At 36.0% G+C, this 19533-nt stretch overlaps 1 protein-coding gene and 1 pseudogene across 1 annotated transcript; both read left to right on the top strand.

The window, feature by feature from the left end:
• Positions 1-2302: 2302 nt before the first annotated feature.
• LOC139903968 (mannosyl-oligosaccharide 1,2-alpha-mannosidase MNS1-like) lies at positions 2303-6835 on the top strand. The gene is made up of 14 exons (XM_071885896.1): positions 2303-2612; positions 3016-3063; positions 3397-3591; positions 3711-3823; positions 3934-3999; positions 4157-4328; positions 4438-4527; positions 4633-4757; positions 4855-4920; positions 5022-5130; positions 5234-5332; positions 5480-5560; positions 6101-6271; positions 6367-6835. Exons 1-14 carry the CDS (start codon positions 2454-2456, stop codon positions 6592-6594), a joined length of 1722 nt encoding a protein of 573 aa, XP_071741997.1. The 5' UTR covers positions 2303-2453; the 3' UTR covers positions 6595-6835.
• Positions 6836-8198: 1363 nt separating this feature from the next.
• LOC139846320 (U1 spliceosomal RNA) lies at positions 8199-8343 on the top strand (annotated as a pseudogene).
• The last annotated feature ends 11190 nt before the right edge of the window (positions 8344-19533 follow it).

Here is a 19533-nt window from a genome sequence, read left to right as displayed (position 1 = left end):
ATGAGATACGGTTATGCTTAGGAAATGATAATGATGATGTTATGATATTATAATGATAATGAGTTGAAGGTGGTTGTTTTAAGAAGATAACATGTATTTACAGCTTATAATGATTGAACGTAAGGATTAATTCAAGAACTTAGCGAGCAGTGCATTGGTTTAGTAGTGGGTTTGTTAAGCGAGAGGTCTTAGGTTCGAGCCCTGGTTGTGGCATTTTTTTTAAAAAAGAAGAAGAAAGAGAAACAGGAAGAAAAGGGGCTATATAAATATAAGTATCATATTAATCAGGAAAAACGGACATAGATGAATGGTTAAGGGTGTTTTCGGGTTAGCGGGAGGTCGCGGGTTCAAACTCGAACTTGGGCATTTTTTTAAAGGCTACTTCTTTGAGGTTCGTGAATCTGAGGCCAAACTTGCATTGTTCAGTTCCGTCGAATGCATATTTTTACTACAAAATATCATATTGTGAGTTCATTTGCTCCCTTTTACTCTTTATATTTTTGGGACTGAGAATACATGCGCTGTTTTTACAACTACTTTATTAAATGCTTTTGAAATATATTTTTGAACTTCGAATACATGAAATGCTTTTATAAATGTTTGACGAGATAGACACAAGCAAAACATTTCTCGAATGAATTATTATGCAGACAGAAGTTATGTGGATTATTATTGAATTATGTGGACATGATAATTGCCACCAATTGATGTGAATATTTTTCCCCTAATTATTATTGCTTGGTAACCTAAGAATTAGAATCGGGTATGACCCTAATTCACGCGAATCCTAAAGGTAGCTACCGGGTTTAACACCCCCAACCAGAATGTTCACTAGACGGAAGAGCTAGTGGGCGTGGTGTTTAGTACTTCGAAGTTTATATATTATACAGACGAGATGTTCTGTTTTGGGGATATTATTGATGCGCATTATATGTTAAGGTCGGTTACCATGCTGAGCAATGAAATCAAATTGAATGTTATGTATCGAGAGAATGATTTTTATACACAGGTTATGTGTATTATTTTTGTGCACGAGATATGTGTACGGTTATTTAAAAATCGCGAGGCAACCTACGGGTGAGAAAAGGATACGAACCTACTCTGCTAAGCATTATGAAAAATGGTTTTGTACACGAGATATGTGTACTGTATTTAAATCTTGTGGTCTATCAAAATGATGAATTTTATTGTTTATGATAAACCTATGAACTCACCAACCTTTTGGTTGACACTTGAAAGCATGTTTATTCTCAGGTATGAAAGAAATCTTCCGCTGTGCATTTGCTCATTTTAGAGATATTACTTGGAGTCATTCATGACATATTTCAAAAGACGTTGCATTCGAGTCGTTGAGTTCATCAAGAATATTATTAAGTCAATTATAGTTGGATATATTATGAAATGGTATGCATGCCGTCAACTTTCGATGTAATGAAAGTTTGTCTTTCAAAAACGAATGCAGTGTTTGTAAAATGTATCATATAGAGGTCAAGTACCTCGCGATGTAACCAAATGTAATGTATTCGTCCAGATGGATTAGGACGGGTCTCTACACAGATCACTGCAGTTGCGGCCACGTTACTTTGGCCTCTTTGAAACTTTCGAAATGACATTGTTCTTAATGAGTCGTTTTGTAGTAGAAGTAATTTTGATGAAAATAAATTGCATGCTTTTAGTTAGCTTACACATAGAAATCATTTAGTTTCTAATTGAAACTTATGACTTCTATCTACTTTGTTATTTCTCTCTTACAATTTTGCTAGTGGCGTGTTTTTATGTACAATTTTGACCGTTAAAAGAAATATAAAAACAAAACGAATTTAGAATAATTTCTTTCCGAAACTTATTATGTATCCTTATAAATCACTTTTACTTTTAGATCTATGGATCCTCAACCGCTATGTTATCTTTGTATGGATAATGTGCATCGGTACTAACATCTATATTTGATTATTTTCATTTCATATAGGACGATCTAGCAAGCATCTAAATCACCTATTTTAACTTTAAGTACGTACTTCAGTTACACGCTAAAAGCATAGTAGTAAGAATGTAACTTTGAGAAAATTGAGGGGCCAATATATAAATTTACCAGGTACTTGACAACTAGCAGAAGCATATAATGGTGCACAATAAATTTATATACTCTTATTTCGCTAATTAATTTGTGAAGTAAATTTAACGTTGATCTCGTCAAAATAAATTCCATCACCGTCTTTGTATTCCTCCCGTTTACCGGAGGGAAACTGATTCCGGCGACGGTTTACCGGAACGGGAGTGATCTCCGGTCAATCATATTCTATATTTCTACTAAATTCTATCTTATCCTTTAGGAAATCTAATTTCAATTCCTTACATCACTAAATCTGTTGTTGTATCATATATTTTAATTATATTAATATACACATACAAACATACACACACACGTACACTTGTAACTGACTGAAAGAATAATGGCGAGGAGCAGCAGATCGTCATCGTCGATCCGATGGAGATACTTGAATCCCGCTTATTACTTGAAACGACCAAAACGACTTGCCCTACTTTTTATGGCATTTGTTTTTGTGTCCTTTTTTGTATGGGATCGGCAAACTATTGTAATGAAACATGAGGTATTGTATCTCTGTAATGCAATTACACTTCTTTCTATTCGAATTTAGTTACTTGTAGTTAGATCCTTCAATTCAATTGATGATTTCTGATATTAGATTCGAAGAATGTGAAATTAGAATCAGATAAAATTAGGTTTTTAGTTGTTGTGATATGTTAGTAGACTTTATCATAGATTCGTAGATGTTAGGTATAATGTAATTATTTGGATTTAATTATTTGGATTTATGTTGTTTTCACGCATGATACAGTTGGTAGACTTACAAAATTTATTAAGGATGATATGCTTGATACATTCTGAAGATTTAGAGCATTAGAACGAGACTAATGGAAGGGGTAGAAAAGCAATTTACTTGGTGTATTTCTGATATTTATATTTATGAACTTGTAATGATTTGTTGACAGGAAGAGCTCTCAATTTTGAAAGAAGAAGTCGAACGTTTGCAAAATGAGGTATATTTGATTGAATTGCAGTACTGAATCTTGAGTCTCACTCTGTTTTAGAGTTTTAGTAGATAATGAGCCCAAGTTAGAACTTTTGATTTAAGTCCCATAATATTTTGTTGTCTATGCTAAAGTGGTAAGTCAAAAGTTCCGATATAAAATCGTTCTCTTTATTAAATTGCCAAATTTATAAAATTCGTATTTTTTTGAGCATATAATGACTACATTTTTATGAAATAACGGTTTATGTTTCTTGAAATTTTAGTGATTATTTGTGTAATTTTTTTGGGTCTCAAATCTACTTGATTATTAACTCGCTGCAAATGTATTGCTTCCTTTCAGCTAGGAGAGTTAAAGCACGAAGGTGGCGTTTCAGTTACAAAGAACAATGCTTCCACCAAACACGTTGATGTAACTAAGAAGGGTGGTCTTGCCAGCGACCCCATTGAGGCCGAACGAAGAGAAAAAGTAAAAGATGCTATGGTTCATGCATGGAGCTCGTATGAAAAGTATGCTTGGGGCCATGATGAGCTTCAGGTATATACTGTTTCTGGCTGACTAGTATCATAATGTAATTTTTCTTTTCTCAAGATTTGGTTTTGATAGTCCCTATAATGCTGACATTTTCTATTTCTTTCTAAATGTTGTTTTTTTAGCCTCAATCAAAGAATGGTGTGGATAGCTTTGGTGGTCTTGGTGCAACTTTAATTGACTCTCTTGATACCTTATATATAATGGGCCTGGATGAGCAGTTTCAAAGGGCTAAAGAGTATGCTCAAACATTAACTGTCATCAAACCCATTCCTTACGCTCTATACTTCATAAAGATTATTTATTTTGTAGGGAGTATATATTATCTTAACAAACTATCTCTTGCAGGTGGGTTGCAGACTCTTTGGACTTCAATAAAAATTATGATGCCAGTGTGTTTGAAACGACCATAAGGTTGCTTTGTAAGGTTTAATATATCGTTAATTTGTCTCCATATATGCTATTGCTTTGTACTATATATATATATATATATATATATAGTATTTGTAATAGTAATTTTCATATGATAAGTCACACCTAATTCTTAAACCGTTTGCTATTTTCTCAACAGAGTTGTGGGTGGGCTTCTTAGTGCCTACGATCTATCTGGGGAAAATGTCTTCCTTGAAAAGGCAAAAGACATAGCTGACAGGTTGCTCCCTGCATGGAGTACACCTTCTGGTATACCTTACAATATCATCAACTTGGCTCATGGTAATGCACACAACCCTGGTTGGACTGGGGTAAGTTTTCTAATTGTTGTGGCATACAAGTTTGAAATATGATACATAGTTGACCTTGAAGTTGACTTGAGTTTTTCAATTTGTCGTACGATATGGTTTATTTTATCAGGGGGATAGTATCCTGGCAGATTCAGGGACAGAGCAGCTGGAGTTTATTGCACTATCCCAGCGGACTGGAGATCCAAAGTATCAACAAAAGGTATGTGATTGTGCCCCATATTGTGTCATATGTGAATTTATTTATGCAAATATACAAATTGGATGTTAAACCTGTCTACAAATTTATTGTGAATTGATGTTTCAGGTAGAGAATGTTATTTTAGAGCTGAATAAGACATTTCCTGCTGATGGGTTGCTACCCATTTATATAAATCCACACAGAGGAACAACATCACATTCAACCATTACTTTTGGGGCCATGGGTGATAGGTACTTAATGTCACTCAAAGCCGATAGCTAAAGTTAATAATGTCTGACTACCTAGCCTTTATTATGCTATTAGTTGAAACTTAATTTTTGGATGCAGTTTCTATGAGTATCTACTTAAAGTTTGGATACAAGGGAACAAAACCGCAGATGTGAAGCTTTATAGGTGAGAGCAGAATATCAAAGCTTTTTTTTTCGGTAAAAGAAAATGATAAACAATTGATTCTTTGGCTTCAAGTTATGAACTTTCCTTGAAATGTAAAACAGAGAAATGTGGGAGACATCAATGAAAGGGCTATTGAGTTTGGTCCGTAAAACTGCACCTTCGTCTTTTACATATATTTCCGAGAAGATAGGAAATTCTTTAATTGACAAGGTAATGTTAACAAATTTTAAATTATTATAAAGTACATTACATGAAACTAGATATCTTAATTTAATTTTCTTTTCTTTTTTATTCTGAATCCTGATGCATGCAGATGGATGAGCTAGCATGCTTTGCTCCAGGAATGATAGCATTAGGGTCATCTGGTTATGGTCCTGATGAATCAACAAAGTTTTTAAATTTGGCAGAAGAGGTATTCAACAAGCGCTGTTTATATTTTTCCCATTTTGACGGAGGCTGCAACTATATTGAAGTGCACTCATTAGCTTATATGTTATGTTATGTTGAAGCATTTTGTTGTTTTTGATTTTTACCTGACATCTTTGGCTTATAAATACAGCTTGCTTGGACATGTTATAACTTCTATCAGTCGACACCTACAAAGTTGGCCGGAGAGAATTATTTTTTCCATTCAGGGCAGGTTAGTTATCAGACACATTATAAATCTTTGGTAAATTGCTGCGGTAATAATTAGAGAAAACATGATCCACTAGGAATTGGATGATTAAATTCGAAAGCAAAAATATGTTTAATATAACTGTTGTCTTTTGGTATATTTAGGGAGTTCTTTAATTTGAGTCTCATGGTATATTAGGGAGTCGTTTAACTTGAGCAATTCTCTTTAAATGGATTAGTTTTGCTGTTAGATTATGATTGATTATAGTGTTAGTTCTAATAATAGGTTCAGTATGTGTCCATTATGAATTGGGCTTCATTGTTTAGTTTTCATTAGATTGTTTTTCTTTATGATTCGATGTATATAGAAAGAGACAAGAAGAGTTTTCTCATCCTTATGTGGCTTATCATTCGTCCGTTAAATGATAATACCCCCTATCTGTGTAATACACAATAGTTATCATCTAATTCATCGACAAATACGATAATTGTCTTAATTTGTAGCTTCGTGCTACATCATAGATCTATCCTTTTTTCTTTCATGCGATAGTTACCAATATTGTAGGACATGACTGTGGGTACATCATGGAACATATTGAGGCCAGAGACAGTTGAGTCGCTCTTTTACCTATGGCGTTTGACTGGTAATAAGACGTATCAAGAATGGGGATGGAACATATTTCAAGCATTTGAAAAGAATTCGCGTGTAGAGGCGGGATATGTTGGACTTAAGGATGTAAGTACTTAATTCATTTTTTTAATAACTATTTTATTTTATGGAATATGTTGCAATAATCATTGTTAATTTGTTTGATGTTATATTTTCAACAGGTTAATACAGGTATGAAAGACAATATGATGCAAAGCTTCTTTCTCGCAGAAACGTTAAAATATTTGTATCTTCTATTCTCGCCTCCATCAGTTATATCATTGGACGAGTGGGTATTCAATACAGAAGCTCATCCTTTAAAAATCGTCCCTCGACTTACTCAACGTAAACCTAATAACGTTAGAGTACGTGCTAGGAAAGAAGGTCGTTTTGGTGGTTCTAGGATCTAGGAGTGTTTGTGGAAATTTTGGCAAAGCACAAGATTAGAAGGATTTATACGGCTCTCGTTGGCCATGTGAAATAAATTGAACTTTGCGGAGATGGTCATTTCATTTCACTGTACTTGTTTTATAGTTATATTATTCTTAATAGATTAGGTTGTATTAGAGAGCAATACAATTGTAGTTATGCTGTCTGTATTCCATTTTGACCAACTTTACCGTATACTGGAATATGAATTTACTATTTCTAATTAGACCATTCCCAACCACCCGCCCTCACCCATGTCATCCACCATTTCCTCGAGGGCTCCATTGGCATTGTCCATGCCCTCACAAGCCCTCATCCGCCCTCAATTCCGCCCTCAATGACTTCGCCCTGATTCATTTCTTCACCAAGCATATGCGAGGACGGATTTCTTTCTCTTTCTTCATGTATATGTGCAATAATTACTTGTACATAAGCAAATAAACTTGTACTTTAATTTATTTAATTAATTTTGTGGGGTATGTAATGAGGAGAGAGTATGTCATGGTTGGCAATGGTGTGTTCTGAGAGTGTTATGGGAGGAAGTGGTGAGAAAGGAGGAGAGAGAAAGCTGATGTGGCGCTGAAGAAGTGTCCATGACGGCGTCATGGTTGGGAGTGGTCTTAGAACCATTGTTCTTTTATATGTGATCTGAATTCTGGGTTTACTAATGTCAAGACAGTTTATTGTTAAGTTTTCATTTTTATCTTATTGAGTTATTCTAAGGTGTTCCAAACATGTGATCGGAAAACTATAAAGACAAGATCAGCGTCATGTCATTACTTTTTCAAAACGAATGAACTTTGTGATTCTATTACTAAACCACCTGTTGCGATCATCTCCCATTTCGACTATGCAGATGCAGCGATAATAACTCCGACCCCATCACTGCCCGGGAGGAAACCTTGAAATTGATCCAAGGGCACGGCCAAGTAGAACCCAAATTTATGGCCAAATAAATATTTAGAGTGCTCAAATGTGCATCACTTGTGTTGTGGGAACAATTTCTCACCTTCATCCACATGCTACTCGTCATATCTGTGTTTCATGTGTTGTTCATCCGATTACACCGAAAAAGTCAAATATAGTAAGATCAAACCCCGAGTGATCTAAACTGTCTGATTTCCAAACGTTCAAACTATGAAATGGCCAAATGGTTAAAAATGTGAACATAAGATGATGTCATTCTAAAAGAAAGAATCTTGAACCTGCTAAATATCTAAAACCGAAGGATTGGAACCATAAGAAGAAGTGCAAACTATTTACTACAATGTTATTCTAGACTATTAAATTAAGTGCGAAGTTCACTTTGGATATGCTCTGTAAAAGCTGTTAACTTCAATTTGTAAGAGTTTAAAATTTTGTAAGGATAAAAGTATAGGTTAAAGAAAGGAAATAAGAAAAAACCAATGAATTCGTTGATGTTTTGAAGCAGGTAAAATAATTACTCGTAAAATATAAGAATAGGATAGGGAAGGAGAACTAAAAAAAAAGAAAAAAGCAATTTATGGGAATCCCACATCGGCTGAAATATAACAAAGGGATGCAACAAGAGTAGTATAAAACCAGATAGAGGGGTTTGAATTACACACTTATCTGGATGGGGTCAATGGTTTATCAAGAATACCCATATCCTAGGTTAGTGACGTTCATTGCACTTTGAAGGGGTGTTGCCTTAAGGTCGTCTCAAGTGGTCGAGCCTGCATCATAATTTGTGCCAGAGAGGGCCTGCGTTCAATGGTCAGGTAGGGTATAGTTCTAAGCCATGGTCAGGTAGGGTATAGTTCTAAGCCATTTAGTATGACTAGTCCTGCCAAAGAGAGGGATGATTTTTTCTACTTGAGAGTGTTTTTTTACTCTGGTGGAGTGTTTTTTTACTCTGAGAAATGGGTTTTTTTACTCTGGTGGAGTGTTTTTTTTTTACTCTGTGAGAAATGGTTTTTATTTTCGGATAGGCGAAGTATTGTCTACATCTCACCTCCCCCATACACCACTCATGTGGTATTGGGTTTGTTGTTGTTGTTGTTGTTGTTGTAGTCCTGCCCATTTGGGCAGGGTCAGTTTGGACCCTAGTTCCTAATCAGTGAACTTGGCTCTCCTCGTGGTACTAATCCAATATATACTTTTCATACTACTTTCACTCAATTCATTCTAGTATGGGCACGTATCATTAAGAAGAGATCATTCATGGTGTCAAGTTTGCTATCCCATCGGGATTGTGTCAAAATACACAGAACAATGCAATCTCTTGTGGGCCATAAGACCATAACATTTTTTGGACCGTTGACAGCCCTTATGGTTCAACATATCGAGTCTCACGTCTACTGCTACAAATTGACCGTCTGACTTCAAGCTCAAGGTTTTGAGCCGGTCAACCACTTCACGAATTTCTGGTTGTAGCTCGAGTGTTCAAACATCGCTAAACATCCAACTGTAACTTTTTCCTCTTGTTCAGCTACACCCATTTTCATGTTTACATATGGTAAGTAAGTTGCTAATCGTACGTTTCCCTTGCTTTTGAATACATGTACGATATAATCGACAATGTAGTCTCCGGTCAACCGATTAGGGATTCTTAAAACAAAAAGATTCTTTGATGATAACTCGGATGGTTGACCCTTTACTACTATCACTGCTCCGTCTAGGCTACTAACAAACTTCTCGATGTCATAAATATCTCCAAAGTTCCTGGAACATATGCTTCAGATGGGTGGAGTAAGCAGCCAGTGGGAATTTCCCGACTGTATCCCTATTTTGTTTCATGACGGACAAGGTAAAATATTTGTCCTATCCGGATTTATGTTTTTGCCTTGTCTTCTTCCTAACATTTTATTTCCATTTTTTGCGGTAATGGATCTTAACACTGCCATGGCCTTTGGCGATCTTGAGGAGCTCACTCAGGACATGGTGGTACAACTTAATGCTCCTCTAGTTGCCGATCGCGACTTGGAGATCGAGGGGAATGTTGAAGAGCATTCAGAGGAGGAAGCTGAAGAGGTTGTTGAACAGAATGCTGATGAGCAGCCTGAGGAGCAGGCTATTGAAATGTCCCGTTCTTATTGATTAAAAACGTTCCATATTAATTGATTTCGTTGCGAGGTTTTGACCTCTATATGAGACGTTTTTCAAAGACTGCATTCATTTTTAAAACAAACCATAACCTTTATTTCATCAATAAAGGTTTAAAAAGCTTTACGTAGATTATCAAATAATGATAATCTAAAATATCCTGTTTACACACGACCATTACATAATGGTTTACAATACAAATATGTTACAACAAAATAAGTTTCTTGAATGCAGTTTTTACACAATATCATACAAGCATGGACTCCAAATCTCGTCCTTATTTAATTATGCGACAGCGGAAGCTCTTAATAATCACCTGAGAATAAACATGCTTAAAACGTCAACAAAAATGTTGGTGAGTTATAGGTTTAACCTATATATATCAAATCGTAACAATAGACCACAAGATTTCATATTTCAATACACATCCCATACATAGAGATAAAAAATCATTCATATGGTGAACACCTGGTAACCGACATTAACAAGATGCATATATAAGAATATCCCCATCATTCCGGGACACCCTTCGGATATGATATAAATTTCGAAGTACTAAAGCATCCGGTACTTTGGATGGGGTTTGTTAGGCCCAATAGATCTATCTTTAGGATTCGCGTCAATTAGGGTGTCTGTTCCCTAATTCTTAGATTACCAGACTTAATAAAAAGGGGCATATTCGATTTCGATAATTCAACCATAGAATGTAGTTTTACGTACTTGTGTCTATTTTGTAAATCATTTATAAAACCTGCATGTATTCTCATCCCAAAAATATTAGATTTTAAAAGTGGGACTATAACTCACTTTCACAGATTTTTACTTCGTCGGGAAGTAAGACTTGGCCACTGGTTGATTCACGAACCTATAACAATATATACATATATATCAAAGTATGTTCAAAATATATTTACAACACTTTTAATATATTTTGATGTTTTAAGTTTATTAAGTCAGCTGTCCTTGTTAGTAACCTATAACTAGTTGTCCACAGTTAAATGTACAGAAATAAATCGATAAATATTATCTTGAATCAATCCACGACCCAGTGTATACGTATCTCAGTATTGATCACAACTCAAACTATATATATTTTGGAATCAACCTCAACCCTGTATAGCTAACTCCAACATTCACATATAGAGTGTCTATGGTTGTTCCGAAATATATATAGATGTGTCGACATGATAGGTGGAAACATTGTATACGTGTCTATGGTATCTCAAGATTACATAATATACAATACAAGTTGATTAAGTTATGGTTGGAATAGATTTGTTACCAATTTTCACGTAGCTAAAATGAGAAAAATTATCCAATCTTGTTTTACCCATAACTTCTTCATTTTAAATCCGTTTTGAGTGAATCAAATTGCTATCGTTTCATATTGAACTCTATTTTATGAATCTAAACAGAAAAAGTATAGGTTTATAGTCGAAAAAATAAGTTACAAGTCGTTTTTGTAAAGGTAGTCATTTAAGTCGAAAGAACGACGTCTAGATGACCATTTTAGAAAACATACTTCCACTTTGAGTTTAACCATAATTTTTGGATATAGTTTCATGTTCATAATAAAAATCATTTTCTCAGAATAACAACTTTTAAATCAAAGTTTATCATAGTTTTTAATTAACTAACCCAAAACAGCCCGCGGTGTTACTACGACGGCGTAAATCCGGTTTTACGGTGTTTTTCGTGTCTCCAGGTTTTAAATCATTAAGTTAGCATATCATATAGATATAGAACATGTGTTTAGTTGATTTTAAAAGTCAAGTTAGAAGGATTAACTTTTGTTTGCGAACAAGTTTAGAATTAACTAAACTATGTTCTAGTGATTACAAGTTTAAACCTTCGAATAAGATAGCTTTATATGTATGAATCGAATGATGTTATGAACATCATTACTACCTTAAGTTCCTTGGATAAACCTACTGGAAAAGAGAAAAATGGATCTAGCTTCAATGGATCCTTGGATAGCTCGAAGTTCTTGAAGCAGAATCATGACACGAAAACAAGTTCAAGTAAGATCATCACTTGAAATAAGATTGTTATAGTTATAGAAATTGAACCAAAGTTTGAATATGATTATTACCTTGTATTAGAATGATAACCTACTGTAAGAAACAAAGATTTCTTGAGGTTGGATGATCACCTTACAAGATTGGAAGTGAGCTAGCAAACTTGAAATTATTCTTGATTTTATGAAACTAGAACTTTTGGAATTTATGAAGAACACTTAGAACTTGAAGATAGAACTTGAGAGAGATCAATTAGATGAAGAAAATTGAAGAATGAAAGTGTTTGTAGGTGTTTTTGGTCGTTGGTGTATGGATTAGATATAAAGGATATGTAATTTTGTTTTCATGTAAATAAGTCATGAATGATTACTCATATTTTTGTAATTTTATGAGATATTTCATGCTAGTTGCCAAATGATGGTTCCCACATGTGTTAGGTGACTCACATGGGCTGATAAGAGCTGATCATTGGAGTGTATATACCAATAGTACATACATCTAAAAGCTGTGTATTGTACGAGTACGAATACGGGTGCATACGAGTAGAATTGTTGATGAAACTGAATGAGGATGTAATTGTAAGCATTTTTGTTAAGTAGAAGTATTTTGATAAGTGTATTGAAGTCTTTCAAAAGTGTATAAATACATATTAAAACACTACATGTATATACATTTTAACTGAGTCGTTAAGTCATCGTTAGTCGTTACATGTAAGTGTTGTTTTGAAACCTTTAAGTTAACGATCTTGTTAAATATTGTTATCCCAATGTTTATAATATCAAATGAGATTTTAAATTATTATATTATCATGATATTATCATGTATGAATATCTCTTAATATGATATATATACATTAAATGTCTTTACAACGATAATCGTTACATATATGTCTCGTTTAAAAATTATTAAGTTAGTAGTCTTGTTTTTACATATGTAGTTCATTGTTAATATACTTAATGATATGTTTACTTATCATAGTATCATGTTAACTATATATATATATCCATATATATATGTCATCATATAGTTTTTACAAGTTTTAACGTTCGTGAATCACCGGTCAACTTGGGTGGTCAATTGTCTATATGAAACATATTTCAATTAATCAAGTCTTAACAAGTTTGATTGCTTAACATGTTGGAAACATTTAATCATGTAAATATCAATCTCAATTAATATATATAAACATGGAAAAGTTCGGGTCACTACAGTACCTACCCGTTAAATAAATTTCGTCCCGAAATTTTAAGCTGTTGAAGGTGTTGACGAATCTTCTGGAAATAGATGCGGGTATTTCTTCTTCATCTGATCTTCATGCTCCCAGGTGAACTCGGGTCCTCTACGAGCATTCCATCGAACCTTAACAATTGGTATCTTGTTTTGCTTAAGTCTTTTAACCTCACGATCCATTATTTCGACGGTTCTTCGATGAATTGGAGTTTTTCGTTGATTTGGATTTCATCTAACGGAATAGTGAGATCTTCTTTAGCAAAACATTTCTTCCAATTCGAGACGTGGAAAGTGTTATATACAGCCGCGAGTTGTTGAGGTAACTCAAGTCGGTAAGCTACTGGTCCGACACGATCAATAATCTTGAATGGTCCAATATACCTTGGATTTAATTTCCCTCGTTTACCAAATCGAACAACGCCTTTCCAAGGTGCAACTTTAAGCATGACCATCTCTCCAATTTCAAATTCTATATCTTTTCTTTTAATGTCAGCGTAGCTCTTTTGTCGACTTTGGGCGGTTTTCAACCGTTGTTGAATTTGGATGATCTTCTCGGTAGTTTCTTGTATAATCTCCGGACCCGTAATCTGTCTATCCCCCACTTCACTCCAACAAATTGGAGACCTGCACTTTCTACCATAAAGTGCTTCAAACGGCGCCATCTCAATGCTTGAATGGTAGCTGTTGTTGTAGGAAAATTCTGCTAACGGTAGATGTCGATCCCAACTGTTTCCAAAATCAATAACACATGCTCGTAGCATGTCTTCAAGCGTTTGTATCGTCCTTTCGCTCTACCCATCAGTTTGTGGATGATAGGCAGTACTCATGTCTAGACGAGTTCCTAATGCTTGCTATAATGTCTGCCAGAATCTTGAAATAAATCTACCATCCCTATCAGAGATAATAGAGATTGGTATTCCATGTCTGGAGACGACTTCCTTCAAATACAGTCGTGCTAACTTCTCCATCTTGTCATCTTCTCTTATTGGCAGGAAGTGTGCTGATTTGGTGAGACGATTAACTATTACCCAAATAGTATCAAAACCACTTGCAGTCCTTGGCAATTTAGTGATGAAATCCATGGTAATGTTTTCCCATTTCCATTCCGGGATTTCGGGTTGTTGAAGTAGACCTGATGGTTTCTGATGCTCAGCTTTGACCTTAGTACACGTCAAACATTCTCCTACGTATTTAGCAACATCGGCTTTCATACCCGGCCACCAAAAATGTTTCTTGAGATCCTTGTACATCTTCCCCGTTCCAGGATGTATTGAGTATCTGGTTTTATGAGCTTCTCTAAGTACCATTTCTCTCATATATCCAAATTTTGGTACCCAAATCCTTTCAGCCCTATACCGGGTTCCGTCTTCCCGAATATTAAGATGCTTCTCCGATCCTTTGGGTATTTCATCCTTTAAATTTCCCTCTTTTAAAACTCCTTGTTGCGCCTCCTTTATTTGAGTAGTAAGGTTATTATGAATCATTATATTCATAGATTTTACTCGAATGGGTTCTCTGTCCTTCCTGCTCAAGGCATCGGCTACCACATTTGCCTTCCCCGAGTGGTAACGAATCTCAAAGTCGTAATCATTCAATAATTCAATCCACCTACGCTGCCTCATATTCAGTTGTTTCTGATTAAATATGTGTTGAAGACTTTTGTGGTCGGTATATATAATACTTTTGACCCCATATAAGTAGTGCCTCCAAGTCTTTAATGCAAAAACAACCGCGCCTAATTCCAAATCATGCGTCGTATAATTTTGTTCGTGAATCTTCAATTGTCTAGACGCATAAGCAATCACCTTCGTTCGTTGCATTAATACACAACCGAGACCTTGCTTTGATGCATCACAATAAATCACAAAATCATCATTCCCTTCAGGCAATGACAATATAGGTGCCGTAGTTAGCTTTTTCTTCAATAACTGAAACGCTTTCTCTTGTTCATCATTCCATTCAAATTTCTTCCCTTTATGCGTTAATGCAGTCAAGGGTTTTGCTATTCTGGAAAAGTCTTGGATGAACCTTCTGTAGTAACCAGCTAGTCCTAAAAACTGGCGTATGTGTTTAGGAGTTTTCGGGGTTTCCCACTTTTCAACAGTTTCTATCTTTGCCGGATCCACCTTAATACCTTCTTTGTTCACTATGTGACCGAGGAATTGAACTTCTTCCAACCAAAATGCACACTTTGAAAACTTAGCGTACAATTCTTCCTTCCTCAATACTTCTAACACCTTTCTCAAATGTTCACCGTGTTCTTGGTCATTCTTTGAGTAAATAAGTATGTCATCAATGAAAACAATGACAAACTTGTCAAGGTATGGTCCACACACTCGGTTCATAAGGTCCATGAACACAGCTGGTGCATTAGTTAAACCAAACGGCATGACCATAAACTCGTAATGACCGTAACGTGTTCTGAAAGCAGTCTTTGGAATATCATCTTCTTTCACCCGCATTTGATGATACCCGGAATGTAAGTCAATCTTTGAATAAACAGACGAGCCTTGTAGTTGATCAAATAAGTCGTCGATTCTCGGTAGTGGGTAGCGGTTCTTGATGGTAAGTTTGTTCAACTCTCGGTAGTCGATACACAACCTGAATGTACCATCTTTCTTCTTGACAAACAAAACAGGAGCTCCCCACGGTGATGTGCTTGGTCGAATGAAACCACGCTCTAAAAGTTCTTGTAATTGGCTTTGCAGTTCTTTCATCTCGCTGGGTGCGAGTCTGTAAGGAGCACGAGCTATTGGTGCAGCTCCTGGTACAAGATCTATTTGAAATTCAACGGATCGATGTGGGGGTAATCCCGGTAATTCTTTCGGAAATACATCGGGAAATTCTTTTGCGACGGGAACATCATTGATGCTCTTTTCTTCAGTTTGTACTTTCTCGACGTGTGCTAGAACAGCATAGCAACCTTTTCTTATTAGTTTTTGTGCCTTCAAATTACTAATAAGATGTAGCTTCGTGTTGCCCTTTTCTCCGTACACCATTAAGGGTTTTCCTTTTTCTCGTATAATGCGAATTGCATTTTTGTAACAAACGATCTCTGCTTTCACTTCTTTCAACCAGTCCATACCGATTATCACATCAAAACTCCCTAACTCTACTGGTATCAAATCAATCTTAAATGTTTCGCTAACCAGTTTAATTTCCCGATTCCGACATATATTATCTGCTGAAATTAATTTACCATTTGCTAATTCGAGTAAAAATTTACTATCCAAAGGCGTCAATGGACAACTTAATTTAGCACAAAAATCTCTACTCATATAGCTTCTATCCGCACCCAAATCAAATAAAACGTAAGCAGATTTATTGTCAATAAGAAACGTACCCGTAACAAGCTCCGGGTCTTCCTGTGCCTCTGCCGCATTAATATTGAAAACTCTTCCGCGGCCTTGTCCATTCGTGTTCTCCTGGTTCGGGCAATTTCTAATAATGTGGCCCGGTTTTCCACATTTATAACAAACTACATTGGCATAACTTGCCCCGACACTACTTGCTCCGCCATTACTCGTTCCGACACCATTTGTTCCTTTCGTTCTATTAACCCCTGGTCCGTAGACCTCACACTTTGCCGCGCTATGACCATTTCTTTTACACTTGTTGCAAAATTTGGTGCAGAACCCTGAGTGATTCTTTTCACACCTTTGGCATAGCTGCTTCTGATTGTTGTTGTTGTTGCGGTTATTATTGTTGTTGGGATGATTGTTGTAGTTGCTGTTGTTGTTGTTGTTGTTGTTGTTGTTGGGCCATTTGTTGTAGTTGCGATTGATGTTGCGATTGTTGGGATAATTGTTGCGATTATTGTTGTAATTACTGTTGTTGTTGTATTGGTGATTCTTATCACCGTTTTCCTCCCACTTTCTTTTGACTTGCTTCACATTGGCCTCTTCAGCAGTCTGTTCTTTAATTCTTTCTTCAATCTGGTTCACTAGTTTGTGAGCCATTCTACATGCCTGTTGTATGGAGGCGGGCTCGTGTGAACTTATATCTTCTTGGATTCTTTCTGGTAATCCTTTCACAAACGCGTCGATCTTCTCTTCCTCATCTTCGAATGCTCCCGGACACAATAGGCACAATTCTGTGAATCGTCTTTCGTACGTGATAATATCAAATCCTTGGGTTCGTAACCCTCTAAGTTCTGTCTTGAGCTTATTGACCTCGGTTCTGGGACGGTACTTCTCGTTCATCAAGTGCTTGAATGCTGACCACGGTAGTGCGTACGCATCGTCTTGTCCCACTTGCTCTAGATAGGTATTCCACCATGTTAACGTAGAACCTGTGAAGGTATGCGTAGCGTACTTCACTTTGTCCTCTTCAGTACACTTACTTATGGCAAACACCGATTCGACCTTCTCGGTCCACCGTTTCAATCCGATCGGTCCTTCGGTTCCATCAAATTCCAAAGGTTTGCAGGCAGTGAATTCTTTGTAGGTGCATCCTACACGATTTCCTGTACTGCTAGATCCAAGGTTATTGTTGGTATGTAGCGCAGCCTGTACTGCGGCTATGTTTGAAGCTAGAAAAGTACGGAATTCCTCTTCATTCATATTCACGGTGTGTCGAGTAGTCGGTGCCATTTCCTTCGAAATAGTCAAATGGAACAAGTTAATCATACAGAATATTAAGAGTAGTTAATAGTATTTCGTAGCATAATATGAACTCATTTATAAAAGCTTTTTCTTCATATTAGCGTTTTATAAGTTTAAATTCGGGTAGTACATACCCGTTAAGTTCATACTTATGAGCTAATATACAATTCAACTACTACAATTCTATATGAAAAACTGATTATAATAATATTTCGCGTTCAAACTTTTATACAATATTTTATAAACTTACAATACCGCTTATTTTACATAAAGCATGAAATCTAGCACACAATAACTTTGATACAAGATAGTTGTGAAGATAATTCTAGCTAGTACACAAGTCGTTCAGCAAAGGCAATAAAGACACGTAATTCATACATCCAGAAACAAGTCATGCATTCTGGTTTTACTAGGACTACTTCCCATCCTTGGTCTTGTGGAACATAACCGTTATGGCCGTTGATAAGACAGCGTGTTGTAACGTCGTCAAAAGGACGAGGGTTACGTAATGTCCAACAGTCCCGTAACAATCTAAAAACCTCATTTCTTACCCCAATTACCGACTCCGTCACTTGTGGAAACGTTTTGTTTAATAGTTGTAGCCCGATGTTCTTGTTCTCACTTTGGTGAGAAGCGAACATTACTAATCCGTAAGCATAACATGCTTCTTTATGTTGCATGTTAGCCGCTTTTTCTAAATCACGAAGTCCAATATTCGGATATATTGAGTCAAAATAATTTCTTAACCCGTTGCGTAAAATAGCATTTGGGTTCCCCGCAATATATGCGTCAAAGTAAACACATCGTAACTTATGGGTTTCCCAATGTGATATCCCCCATCTTTCAAACGAAAGTCTCTTATAAACCAAGACATTCTTGGAACGTTCTTCGAATGTCTTACAAACTGATCTCGCCTTAAATAGTTGTGCCGAGGAATTCTGACCGACTCTAGACAAGATTTCATCAATCATGTCTCCGGGTAGGTCTCTTAAAATATTGGGTTGTCTATCCATTTTGTGTTTTTAAACTGTAAAATAGACAAGAGTTAGATTCATAAAAAAAATACTTATTAATACAAGCAATTTTTACATATTTTTAAAGCATAAGCACACTATATTACATATATTACACCACACGAATACAACTATCTTATTCCGACTCGCTCGTTTCTTCTTCTTCGGTTTTGGTTCGTTTTGCCAGGTTTCTAGGGATATATGATGTTCCCCTAATACGAGCCGTAATTTTCCACATTGGTTTAGAAAAACCTGGTGGTTTAGAGGTTCCCGGGTCATTGTTGCAACTTAAGGACTTCGGGGGTTGACGATACATATAAAGTTCATCGGGGTTGGAATTAGATTTCTCTATTTTTATGCCCTTTCCCTTATTATTTTCTTTTGCCTTTTTAAATTCAGTTGAGGTAATTTCTATAACATCATCGGAATTCTCGTCGGAATCCGATTCATCGGAGAATTGGTAATCCTCCCAATATTTTGCTTCCTTGGTGGAAACACCATTGACCATAATTAACCTTGGTCGGTTGGTTGAGGATTTTCTTTTACTTAACCATTTTATTATTTCCCCCACCGGTTCTATTTCTTCATCCGGTTCCTCCTCTTCCGGTTCTGATTCTTCTTCCGGTTCCGACTCTTCTTCCGGTTCCTCTTCGGGAACTTGTGAATCAGTCCACGAATCATTCCAATTTACATTTGACTCTTCATTGTTATTAGGTGAGTCAATGGGACTTGTTCTAGAGGTAGACATCTATCACATAATATCAAACGCGTTAAGAGATTAATATATCACATAATATTCACATGTTAAAATATATAGTTTCCAACAAAATTTGTTAAGCAATCATTTTTCAAGTAAACACGGTCGAAGTCCAGACTCACTAATGCATCCTAACAAACTCGATAAGACACACTAATGCAAAATTCTGGTTCTCTAAGACCAACGCTCGGATACCAACTGAAATGTCCCGTTCTTATTGATTAAAAACGTT

The sequence above is a fragment of the Rutidosis leptorrhynchoides genome, chromosome 4, assembly GCF_046630445.1.
Source record: "Rutidosis leptorrhynchoides isolate AG116_Rl617_1_P2 chromosome 4, CSIRO_AGI_Rlap_v1, whole genome shotgun sequence".
Taxonomy (NCBI): domain Eukaryota; kingdom Viridiplantae; phylum Streptophyta; class Magnoliopsida; order Asterales; family Asteraceae; genus Rutidosis; species Rutidosis leptorrhynchoides.
Note: the sequence above shows the minus strand (reverse complement) of the source record. Positions and strands in the feature narration are given on the sequence as shown.